The sequence below is a fragment of the Carettochelys insculpta genome, chromosome 1 (genome assembly GCF_033958435.1).
Source record: "Carettochelys insculpta isolate YL-2023 chromosome 1, ASM3395843v1, whole genome shotgun sequence".
Classification (NCBI taxonomy): domain Eukaryota; kingdom Metazoa; phylum Chordata; order Testudines; family Carettochelyidae; genus Carettochelys; species Carettochelys insculpta.
In genome coordinates this window covers 217680510-217693746 of record NC_134137.1, presented here as the reverse complement: position 1 = coordinate 217693746, position 13237 = coordinate 217680510, and the positions used below count along the sequence as shown (strand labels likewise).

General features: G+C 45.5%; 1 protein-coding gene across 2 annotated transcripts in view; it reads left to right on the top strand.

Annotated features, from left to right (window-relative positions):
- The first annotated feature begins 6699 nt into the window (after window positions 1-6699).
- Window positions 6700-13237, top strand: part of NXPE3 (neurexophilin and PC-esterase domain family member 3) — a 71781-nt gene continuing 65243 nt past the window's right edge. For both annotated transcript variants that reach the window (XM_074999057.1, XM_074999056.1), the window contains exons 1-2: window positions 6700-6763; window positions 10502-10723. In XM_074999057.1, the coding sequence (XP_074855158.1) occupies window positions 10631-10723 (93 nt within the window). In that variant the 5' untranslated portion in view covers window positions 6700-6763; window positions 10502-10630. The remainder of the gene's footprint in view (window positions 6764-10501; window positions 10724-13237) is intronic.

Below are 13237 nucleotides of genomic sequence, written 5' to 3'. Positions count from 1 at the left end.
TGCTGCTTTCAATCACACACAGGTTGTCTACATGGGTCCTGTATAACCAAATAATAATAAGGGGATTTCAAAGTGTGCAGGGTCCTTTTGAAAAGGAACCCATGTAGATGAGTCAGGCACCATCAAAAGCGGCACTTTGCATATTCATTGCAGTACTCATTGCATATTCATTGCAGTGCCTCATTACCGTATTCAGAAGTGTCTCATTAGCATCTCCCTTTCAAAAGGGGTGGGCTAGTATCGACATTGCCTAAAAATTTACAGTCTACAATACTACTGCTATTGGTAAACAAAGTACATATATTTGCACTGCATACATTTGTTTATTAATATTTTATTTTTCTTTAGCATTATGCATTGCTCGGTATACCTCTCTATTCAGAATATTTGAATATCCAGCAACCTCCTGGTCCCAGGGGCTGCTAAATATGACAGAGTTTACTCAACTTAGTGAGGAATGATCAGTTTCACACAAACGAAATGGGAAGTGACTTCCTAGGAAAGAGTATTGCAGAAAGGGATCTAGGGGTCATAGTGGAACACAAGCTCAGCATGAGTTAGTGTGACACTGTTGCAAAAAAAGCAAACGTGATTCTGGGATGCATTAAGAAGACTGTTGTCAGCAAGACATGAGGAGTAATTCTGCTCTACTCTGTACTTATTAGGCCTCAGTTGGAGCTTTGTGTCCAGTTCCAGCACAATGATGCAGGAAAGATGTGGAGAAATTGGAGAGTGTCCAGAAAAGAGCAACTAAATGATTAAAGGCCTAGCAAATATGACCTATAAGAAAAGAATAAAACAATTGGGTTTGTTTAGTTTGGAAAAGGGAAGGTTGAGAGGGTGCACAATCACAGCTTTCAAGTATATTAAAGAGTGTTACAAAGGGGAGGAAGAAAAGTTTATTCTCCTTAGTCTGTGATGATAGGACAAGATGCAATAGGCTTAAATTGCAGCAAGGGAGGTTTAGGTTGGACGTTAGGAAAAATTTCCTGTAAGGTTGGTTAAGCACTGGAATAAATTGCCTAGGATGGCTGTAGAATCTCTATCATTGGAGATATTTAAGAACAGGTTAGATAAATGTCTAACAGGGATGATACAGCTGATGCTTGGTCCTGCCACGAGGAGAGGGGACTGAACTTGATGACTTGAGGTTCCTTCCGGTTCTCTTATTCTGTGATTTCAGTCCTCCTTGTGCTAGGGAGCAAAAGGTACAAGAATCAGAATCCTGCCAGGAAATCCATCAAGAGATATGGAATTACCTGGTAAAATAATCCCCCTTCTAATGTAAAGCAAGGTGACTGTCATGCAATTAAAAAAAAAAAAAAAAAAAGTTAGTCATTTGGATTTCAACTAATCAGCCAATCCTACTCCTTCAAAATATTCAAGCAGCTCAGGACTCTGCAGAGCCAGATAGACTTGCAGTTTGTTACAAAACCTCAGACAAATAAAAAAAATTGTGATTAAATACATTTGTGAAAATGTGCAGGGTTTTTTTTTTTGTTTTGTTTGCAATGCCATAGGAAAACTAATTCAGTCCTAACATCATACTCCTCTTAGCCCATGAAAACCAAGAGATTAAATGGATTAGAAACTAAAAATTACATTGGTGGGCCTGAATTGTGAATGCTGAGTACCTGAAAATATGGTTATGAGCTCTTTTGAAATTCAGAGCCCAAGCCTTCACCCTCTCGTTTGAATCATAGAATGCTACGGCGGGAAGGGGTATTAGGAGGTCATCTTGTCCAGCCCCCTGCCTAAAGCAGGATCAACCCCAACTAAATCATCCCAGCCAGGACTTTGTCAAGCTGGGACTTAAAAACCTCTAGGGATGGAGATTCCACCACCTCTCTAGAAAAAGCATTCCAGTGCTTCACCACCCTTCTGTTGACATAGATTTTACTAATATCAAACCTACACCTCTCCCTCTGTACCCTCAGACCATTGCTCCTTGTTCTGCCATGTATCACCACCGAGAGCAGCCTCTCTCCATCCTCTTTAGACACCCCTTTCAGGAAGTGGAAGGCTGCTATCAAATCTTAGTCTTTTCTTCCGCAAACCAAATAAGCTCAAGTTCCTCAGCCTCTCTTCATAGGTCATGTGCTCCAGCCCTCTAACCATTTTTGTTGCCCTCTGCTGAACCTGCTCCAATGCATCCACACCCTTTCTACGTTGGGTGGCTCAGAACTGGACACAATACTCTAAATAAGGCCTCAACGGTGCTGAATAGAGGAGAACAACTTCTCTAGATCTGCTGGAAATGCTTCTCCTAATGCACCCAGTATGCTGTTAGCTTTCTTGGCTACAAGGGCACACTGTTGACTCATCCAGCCTCTCATCCATTGTAATCCCCAGGTCCTTTTCTGTTGCACTGCTACTTAAGCAGTCGACATCCAGCCTGTAACAGTGCTTGGGAGTCTTCTGTCCCAAGTGCAGGACAATGCCCTTGTCCTTATTAAATCTCATCAGATTTCTTTTTGCTCAATCCTCCAATTTATCCAGGCCACTCTGGACCCTATCCCTACTCTCAAACATATCTGCCTCTCCCCTTAGCTTAGTGCCATCTGTAAATTTGCCGAAGTTGCAATCCATCCCCTCATCCAGGTCATTAATAAAGATGTTGAACAATACTGGCCCTAGAACTGATCTTTGAGACACCCCACTTTAAAATGACCGCCATCCAGACATTGAGCCATTAATCACTACCCATTGGGCCTGACCATCTAGCCAGCTTTCTACCCATCTTACAGTCCATGTATCCAGTCCTTACTTTAACTTCTGGGCAAGAATGCTGTGCGAGCCTGTATCAAAAGCTTTGCTAAAATCAAGGTATATCATCCATTGACTTCCCCAGATCCACAGAGCCAGTTATCTCTTCATAGAAGCTAATCAGATTGGTCAGGCAGCACTTACCCTTTGGTGAATCCATGTTGACTACTCTTGATCACTTTCCCCTCTTTCACGTGCTTCAAAATGGACTCCTTAAGGATCCCCTCCACAATTTTTGTGGGAATGGAGGTAAGGCTGACTGGTCTATAGCTCCCTGGATTGTCCTTTCCTTTTCTAAAGATGGGCACGACATTTGCCTTTTTCCAATCATCTCGGATCTCTCCCAATCTCCATGAGTTTTCAAAGATAATAGCCAAAGGCTCTGCAATGACATCTGCAATTCCCTCAGTACCCTTGGATGCATTAAATGCAAACCCAAATAGCTCTAAATAGCTCTTAACCTGTTCTTTCCCCAACAAGGGCTGCCCACCTTCTTCTCATACTGCATTGGCTAGTGCTGTGGCCTGGTAGCTGACCTTGTCTGTGAAGACTGAGGCAAAGAAAGCATTGAGTGCTTCAGCCTTTCCCACATTACCTGTCACCAGGTTACCTCCCCCATCTAGTAATGGCCCCACACCCTCCCTGATAATGCTATTATTATTAACCTGCCTGTAGAAACCCTTCTTGTTGCCCTTCACATCCCTTGCTAGCTGCAATTCCAATTGTTCTTTCAATTTCTTGAATACTCCCCAGCACTCTCCAGCCATATATTTATACTCTTCTTTATTCATCTGTCCAAGTTTCGACTTATGTGCCTCCATCTTGAGTTTAAGCTTACCAAGGATTTCCCTGGCAAACCATATTTGCTTTTCTTACTGTGCATTGGGATGGTTTGTTTCTGTACCTGCAATAAGACTTTTTAAAAATATTAACAGTTCTCCTGAACGACTTTTCTCTTCATATTAGCCTCCCAGGAGATCCTGCCCATCAGTTCTCTCAGTGAGTTGAAGTCCGCTCTTTGGACATCTGTATTTTACTGCTCACCTTTCTTCCTTTTGTTAGAATCCTGAAGTCTACCATCTCATAATCCCTGCAGGCCAGGTTGCAACCCACTTCCATTTCTCATACTATTTCTTCCCTGTTTGTGAGCAGCAGGTCAAGCTGCGCACAGCCCCTCATCAGTTCCTTCAGCACTTGTACCAAGAAGATATCCTCAACATTCTCCAAAAACTTCCTGGATTGTCTGTGTTCTGCATTAGTCTCCCAACAAATGTCTGGGTGATAAAAGTCTCCAATGAGAACCAGCACCTGTGATTTGGAAACTTCTCTTAGTTGACTGAAAGAATCCTTGTCTACCTCATCTCCCTGATATGTTCGTCTATAGCAGACACCCACTACATCACCACCTCTGCTGCTTCCGCTTCTAAGCTTACCTCTCAACTGGCTTTTCTCCCTCCATACATTGGAGCTCTGAGCAATCATGCTGCTCTCTCACATACATTGCAGCAACTCCTCCTTTTCTCCCCTGCCTGTCCTTCCTGAACAGGTTATACCTTTCCATGACTGTGCTCCAGTTAAGCGAGTCATCCCACCAAGTCTCCATTACTCCGATCACCTCATACTCCTTTGACTGTGCCAAGGCCTCTAATTCTTCCTCTTTCTTTCCCAAGCTTCTTACATTTGTGCACAAACATCTTAGATAATTAAGCTGATTGGCCTACTTTCTGCTTTTGAACCAGGGGCCCTCCTTTGTTGTTCCTTTCTCCTTCCTCACTTACCGCAGGGATTGTGTCACCATCCCTTGATGAACCTAGTTTAAAGCCCTCCTCACTAGGTTTGCAAGCCTGCCTGCAAAGATGCTCTTTCCTCTCTTCATTGGGTGGCTCCCGTTACTTCCTAGCAATCCTTGTTCCCCCAAAAAATCCCACAGTCGAAGAAACCAAATCCCTCTCTGACACCATGCATTTACTTCCATGGATCGACTAGCTCTACCCCTCCCTTCAACAGGGAGGATAGACAAGAACACCACTGGCGCGCCCTACTCCTTGATCTTCCTTCCCAGAGTTACTTTATCTGCAGTAATCTGCTCAAGGTTGTTCTTTGCCATGTCATTAATTCTTACATGGATAAATAGGAAGGGATAATAACCTGCAGGTGTGATGATTTTTTGGAAGTCTCTGTTACATCCTGGATTCTAGCTCTAGGTGTGGGTGGCAGATGAATGACTCCATCCCTTTTAGGAGAGAGTCTCCGGCCTCCACCACCCATCTTCTTCCCTTGGGGTGGGGGGGTTGTAGACCTCCCATCCCTAGGGCTCTACATCCCACACCTTCTAGTCAGTGGGGTCTTCTTCTGATCCCTTATCTGATAAGTCTCTGCCACAGCATTCTCCACTGTATCACGCAGGCACAGAGCCTGAAAGCAGTTGCTTATCTCCACTAGGATTGGAGATACCTGAATTGGCTTTCTTCCCCTGGTGGTTACATACTTCCAGTTTTCTTCCTTGGTTTGTACAGCCCTCACTGGTTGCTCACCCTGCTTTGTCTGCAGTAGTAAATGCTGCCTTCTGCAGAGGAAGAGTTCACCGTCTCTGATGGACTAGAAGGTTGATATTTGCGCCTCAAGTCCTCTAATCTTTTCTTCCAAGATGGCAACCAGCTTGCACTTGGTACTGATGAAGTCCCGTCTATCTGCCGGAAGCTTCCTTTTTACTTATTAAATGCAAAATAATTGATTGCCCCATTTGAAAGACAGAAGTTCAACTCCTCTTCAGAGGATGGTTTTATCTGTTTGCTTACATTCCTCTCCTGTTATACAGCTATATTCTTTATTTTCCATTGTAGCACTCCAGAAACCCCATTTACCAAGTCTCCCTGCCTTAGTTACAGCCCCCTCCTCTAGCTTCCCTCTAGTTCAGTGCTCAGCATTCTCACCTTGTGCCACACTTCAGCACGTCTTATAATTTCACAGCACACCTTATACATAAGCCAATGCCCTCCCCCGCCATCAGAGCCAGACACCCTAGTTGCCTGCTGTAACTCCATTCTCTTCCTCTCCCCCAGAGCCAGGCACCCCAGCTCCCCGCTATAACTCAATCCCCTCCCCCAGAGCCAGGCACCCCAGCTCCCCGCTATAACTCAATCCCCTCCCCCAGAGCCAGGCACCCCAGCTCCCCGCTATAACTCAATCCCCTCCCCCAGAGCCAGGCACCCCCAGCTCCCCACTGTAACTCAACTCCTTCTCCCAACTTCACGCCGGCGTTATCACCAGAGCCAGCGCACCCATGCGCTGCTCCCACCGAGCGCTGGGTGCACGCGCAGAGCGGTGGAGGATACTCCTGGCGCTGCTCCCCAGTGGGAAGAGCGCCGCCTTAGTGCGCTGTGCCCATAGAGAAGACCAAGCGTGGCTGTGTGAATTAAGTGCCTGAGGACTTTCCAGTTTCTCTCGCGTACGTCCTCGCCGTTGAACTGGCCGCCCAGGAGCACAGGGCCAAGAAACACATGAAGAGACGCAGGGGCCAGAAACGGGCGTGTGCTTTCTCCTGGGGGGGGGGCTGAAGTGACCCCCAAAAGCCCGCAGGGCTTCACGCGGCGGCAGCGTCCCCCCTGGCGCTCCGATCTCTGACCAGCTACTCTGCACGGCCCGCGCCGCGCGCTCTGGTGGTGGCGGGAGGCCGCAGGGAGCAGGAGCCGGAGGAAGGAAGAAAGCAATTTAGATGCAAGTGGGGGGAGGAGTAGCGGGCAGAGCCCCGGTGGCGGTGCAAGAAGCGCAGGGCGGCGGGCGCCGGCGAGGAGGAGAAGAAGCCGCTAACTAGGCGAGCACGGCGGGTTCTGGGGCGCCTGGGGGATGGGAATAGGTGGGGCCCGGGATTGCTGCTGACGCGCTTTCCGTAGCTCCCGCCTTCTCAGGGTCAGCCCCGCCCCGCCGCTGCCTCCGGACGGCTGCGCTCAGTGGCTGCTCCGCTGCTGGCGGGTACTGGGGTGCGGGAAGAGGGCAGGTGAGTGCGAGGCAGGGGCCCAGCGCAGCCGCCCGTCAGCAGGACGCGGCTCCCTCGCGGCGTAGAATGGGGTTAGCCGGGGTCGGGTGCTGGGGCGGGCGGGCCCTAGAGTGGGGGACACCGGCTGGTAGCGGGGAGATTGGAGGTGTCCTGGCAGGGCCGGGGGTGGGGTGTGGGTGTGTGGAGGGGCGAGGAGACCAGGCCTGTGGGTGGGCTGGCAGGTGCATGATGAGCTGCAAGGAGGGAAGCAGCGTGCTGGCGTGAGTGGGATTTGTGGTTGTGTGACCCGGGTTCTTCTGGGCATGTAATCCGCTTCCGGCGCTGCAGGCTTATCCTTTGCAAATCTGCCCTACCTATTAGCATGCCTGGCAGATTCATCCCAGTCTCTGCTGCAAGGTGCTTCCAGCTGCTGCAGATGTTGAGCTTTCCTTGCAGCTCCTTGCAAGGTGTTATTCAATGTGCAAATGAGAAAACCTGCCAGCACTCAGGAGTTCTATAACTCTGCCTGTATATCCTTATAGTGATGACTGTATATGCTTGTGCAGGGATGATGAGTGTGATCGAACAAGCTAAATTAAATTGGTAGCAGCAATGACTCCCTCCTCTAATTCTCACCCACTGCACATATGGACCTTGCTCTTACAAAATGAGATTGAGACACTTGCTGAATCATACTTTTGAAAGCCATCATGCCTCTCTGAGTAAAAGCTCATTGCAAAACCAAATTTAAACCAAAATTTAAGCACAGCAATGACTATGATATATTCTCTTTATTGGGTCTTATAATACACTTGCTTCTAGCCCACTAGTGGCGAGAGGTGTGGGAAAGCAATAATTGGCCCAGCTCTGAATGTTACCTGTACTGGGCCTCAAATGGCTGCAATTTTGGAGGGAAATCGAGCAGGAATTTATTGGGGAAACATTTCTCTAGGAGGCTATTTTTAAAGCAGCAGTCCTTTGAATTTTCTCAGATAGTTGGGGGTGGAAGGATGCATCCAAAGTTTATGGAGGGAGAGCAGACACAGCAACCAAGGTGCATGAGAAATGCATTAATTATAAAATCTTCTGTGAATTTACTGTATGACTTAACAGTTCATTGTATGACTCTCATCTCTTTGTGCCTGCTATATATAATATTTCAATTATACACATACGTGTGTTGTACAAGGTTGCTAACTCTGTACTCACACCAAACCAATCATACTTTCCCCACCCTTTCTGCAAGCCTCTGTCCCCAATTATTCTGTCTCTCCTCCCTATGTCGCTCAATCTTCCCATCCTCATTTTCACAGGACACAGGCTACATCAATGCTATCGGATAAATTTGATTTTTATAACTCTGGGGTTTATAAATTTGATTTTGAGAATCCTCATTCCCCACAAACTAGTGTTAGTGCTGCCACACTGAATGGCCAGACTTCGACTGGTGCAGCAGTGCATCGTGGGAACCTATCCCACAGTTCCCTCAGCTCCACATTCTGCATCCTCCCTGTGGGCCCTGTTGCACTGTGCCACTGACCGCTGCTGCCTGATTCCTGGGTCCCTGCAGCTTGGGGGGGCCGGGAGACTGACTGGCACTGCTGCACCTGGCTTGCCGAAACCAGGTACAGCAGTGCCAGTCAGTTTCCTGGCTCCTCAACGCTTGCGGGGAGCCAGGTGCAGTAGCACCACTCAGCCTCTGGAGGCTTGATTCAAAGATCTGGTGCTTCCACTTTAGCCTTCATTCATACTTTTGAATTTGATGCTACACCCAGCTAGTTCCAACCATATTATGCTATCGATATTAGTGCTCCCTAAATCAAGCTATTGGTATTTACAGTGAAGACAGTTGCTTGGTACAATTGAGCTAACTGCCTTAAATTTGAATTTATCTGGTAGTGTAGGCGTAGCCTTAAGATACTGGAGTTAGGGAGTAGATGTGGGTTGCCATTGGGATGCAGACTCTCTGATAAAGCCAGGGACAAGGGTCTTGTGGTGCAGGAGGAGGCTCCAGGTTGATGCTGAAGGTTTTGGAATGTAAAAGAGGCGTCTGGGCTGGGATAGGGGGTTGAGGAGCATGGGTATCAAGTTGTATTTGTAAACGAAGATGACTCCCAAAATTGATCCCAGAGGAACAAGAATGTTACGAAACTGAAGATGCTTCAGGTTGCAAGCAGTTTTTCAACACCTGTTGATAAATCCTTGCCCTATTGTATCTTTGTTAGAGTTTTTTTTAAATGTTAAGGAAGCTCTACATGTCATGAAAAGTAAGTATTTATGCTGTTTACCCTTAAAAGCTATTATAAAATTGAAAATTGATTATAAAAATAATCTTTTCTCACTTTCAGTGCACCCTCCTAAGTATCTTGGTATCCTTTTGTGTCTCAGAGTAGAGGCTGTACTCTCATACAGAAACTTAAAGATGATGCAGCTTAATGTGAAAACTAGTGTCAGACTATGAGATTTCATTAATTTTCAGTCAATGCTAAGACACAAAGTTCTGATGAATAGAGATGACATTCGTCTAATGTGTGATGGGTTTGGGACAGAGATGCTTTGGGACTGTCACGTGATATGCTGAAGTACCACAGCATCATCCAGAGGTGCCCTGCCACCCTATCATGCTGAGCCAGACCCCTGATCTGGCACAGAGTTGGGATTACAACCCACAGCAGAGCAACACAGACACTGAAGCAGTTCAGCTCTGGGAGGTCAAAGTGACTTGATAAAGCACCCATGTGCCCAGCCCCAGTGAGACCAGAACCAGAGAGGACTCTGTTTTACGCTGTATGAAGTTTATGCAGTGCAATCTCATAACTTGTTCACACTTTTTATCAATGAAAGAGAGAGATGCACCTCAGTAGTCCCCCACCCTCCCAGGTAACAGTTATTTACACTGGGTTTATATTTAAGCAAGGTGATTTTTATTAAACATAAAAGCAGGATTAAAGTAGCATTTCAGCGATTGCAAGTAATAGTAGAGAGTTCAAGGTAGGTTAGTAAAAAACGTCAAACAAAACACACCATCTAAGCTTAATACTCTAGGAAACTTGTTACATGCAATTTCTTACCCTGACAATAGTTTCACAAGCTGGGAGACCTCCCAACATGGGCCTGATGCTTCCTCCTGTACAGTCTTAGAGGTTTCAAGCAGTTATCTTGGGTGCTAAATCTGGGTGTCTGAGCATCTAGCAGTAGCCCCTAATGTTTGATTTCCTGTGTATGTGTACCTCTTGCTCAAGGCCCAAAGTTCAGGCATTCCTAATTCAATGTTAAACCCAACTCTCTCTTAATACATCTAGGCTGCATCTACACTAACCCCTTCCTTTGGAAGGGGCATGGTAATGAGTGAGTTACGAAGATGCTAATTAGGCACTTTCATGAATATGCAGCACCTCATTAGCATAATGGTGGCCACATGCTATTCGAAAGTGCTGCTTTCGAATCACGCACCGCCTGTGTAGACGGGGGCCTTTCAAAAGGATCCCCCGAACTACAAAAGCCCCTTCTTCCTAAAACCAAATAGGTTCTTCCTAAAAACCTTTCGAAAGGGCCCCCATCTACACAGGCAGCATGCAATTTGAAAGCGCTTCCGAATTGCACACAGCTGCCATTATTCTAATGAGGCGCTGTATATTCATGGAGCACTTCATTAGCATCTTCCCAACTCACTCATTACCATGCCCCTTCGGAAAGGAAGGGGCTGGTCTAGACGTAGCCCTAGGAACTTACTAAAATCCTTTGCAAATGCATTCACAGGAAGAGACTGATGAAGCAGAAGTCAACTGAAATCTCTGGGGTAATCCTGAAACACAATGACATTAGTGCCTGCGGGGATATGGAAACCATGACGCCACCTAACATGGTTGAGAAAGACATGAGTGGACAATGTGGCCCAGTTTCTGCAGATTACAGATTTTCTGTATGATCCTGGTAGTGTTGGCTATTCTGGTATTGGTCCACAACTTTCATCAGTTAGAGGTGAGTCAAGCAGTTTTCTTTAACAGTGGAAGAGATTGAGTAACAGTCTAACTGTTTTAGCTTACGACTATGGCTTAACAGTAGTCAATGTACAATTTCTTTTTCCTTCTCCCCTTCCAATCTATGTTTGGACTAAATAAAAGGCAAACTAGACTTTCAAACCACATTTATCCATAGCATTTTCAATAACTGTTTTAATAAATATTATTTAATTTTGTTTACAATTCTGACTAAATTACTGTTACGTATCACAGTTTCGTGTTGTGGTGCTTTTCTGTTCCATTACTTTTTACCACTTTTCCACGAACTTCTTTTTGGTAGTTTCTGCACTTCTCATTTGACCTTCTGTATAATTAATCCCCACTAAAAGACAATATCCCCTTGCTGTTGCACTGCACATTCGTTGTTCATTATGTTTAGGTCTTGTAAGCCCGTCTGATGGAATGTCTGGGTGGGGTGCTTTTTATTGTGTATTTGGACCACCATTTTTAAATATAAAAGGCCATGTGTACACATGCTCCTCCCTTTCAGAAGGGGCATGTAAATGACATGGATCCAAGCTGGTTCATGAGGCGCTCATATGACTATTCACTGCCTCATTAGCATAATGGTAACCAGTTGCATTTCGAAAGTGCTGCTTTTTAAACGCAAACTGGCTGTGTAGATGCAGGTGCTTTGAAATAAACCCCAGACTTTGAAATTCCCTTATTCCCAATTTGTTTTGTATGTACGGATTCTTATTTGCTGGGGAGTCAAGATCATACATTCTATATGAAAACCAGTGGTTTTCAAACAGTGTGCTGTGAGAACTGTCCAAGTGTGCTGTGAATTATTATCAACTTCCCCTAGCTGCTGCTCTATGCAAAGCCACTGTGGGTTGGGGGAGGGGACAAGCCCTACACCAGCTGATGGACATGGTCAGTCTCTCCCAGCAGGGGCTCCTTGCAGACCATACCCATAGTAAGTATAAGTAAATGTGATGTTTCCAAGCAATCAATTCAGCTGAAAAAGTGGGTGTGCCGTGGAATTTTTTGTCTTGTTGAACTGTGCTGTGTTACTGAAAAGGTTGGGAACCACTGATATAGACTACATTGCATAAATTCCACATTCCCCAACCAAGCTATATGTTGTTATTAAATCATTCCAGTGTCACATACATTCAGATGGTTCTGATCCTTTTATTGGCCGTCACTTCTCTAAATGCATCTGCTGCAGCATTGTTTCTTAGACATAGCTTCCTGGTCGGTTTAGCCCAGGTTTAATGTTGATTTTCTTCAAATGTATATTAATCTCAGAAAAGATCTGTAACAGAGAGGAAGCCATGCTAGTGTATACACTATCAAAACAAAAAACAGTCAAGTAGCACTTTAAAGACTAGCAAAATAGTTTATTAGGTGAGCTTTCATGGGACAGACCCACTGTCTGAAGAAGTGGGTCTGTCCCACGAAAGCTCACCTAATAAACTATTTTGCTAGTCTTTAAAGTGCTACTTGACTGCTTTTTGTTTAGAAAAGATCTGTTGTGAGGAAGCGACTTAAGAATTGGTATGGTCCAAATGCAGTTGGATTCTGGAAGTTCTCTTTTCCATTGATTACTGTTTAATGTGGATGTAGACGCAAACAACTTAATCTTGTCTAACGTAGGGGTTCTTACCAAACAAATGTTGGCGGCCTCAGTGTGGCCACTAACACTTGCTGGTGGCCACTCTTGTGAGTTTTCTTAAAATCATTTAAGAAAAACAAATAAGTATGCACATATACATGTCCAAAGCATTATAATTTGTCTAAGGGCTTTTTTGGAGACTTAATAAAAAATAATGTACTGCTGGCTTTATTCTTCGCTTGACCTAAGCAGAACAGTAACACAAATAAGGTGCTTTGCACGTTCTTGTCTTTTTCTTCTTGTAATTTCTTTTGCTTTTTGTTTTGGGTTTTTTTTTTAAACTTGCTAGTTACAAAGTCTGCTGTGAAAAGCAATAGGTATATGGATATCGTTTCTCCCAACAGACTTACTCAGTCCTGGCAAGCCTGCCAATAAATTAAGCCCTGGATAGGGAGGTGGGTACAGACACGGGGGAGGTCAGGGGTGAGCTCAGGGCCAGAGCCTACTGCTGTATGGCCAGGCATTGGAGCCCAAAGCCCTGTGGCTGAAGTCTGACGCTCACTACCGCAGGGCTGAAGTGAGACCCCATCCCTCCCTAGAGAAGGGGTGAAAAACACACACTGGCTGTCTGCTTTTCTAGCTCTCCTGGGGGAGGAGGGCATGATCTAACCACAGCTGGCAGTCCTGGGGGAGGGGCCACTGCCTTTCCCCCACTACCTCAAACACCACCCACAAGGCTGTGCCCACGTTTAAGGAACGCTGATCTAGTGCTAAGATATATCACTTCTTTTTTAACTTTTTCAGCTGGCTTTTTAGCTTCAGTTAAGTGTTTGAGCTGCCCATCAAGAGTTTGATAGACTGGTTACTGCTGTGTGTTTTTGTTTTGTAAGACAAAACTGCTCCCACATTGAT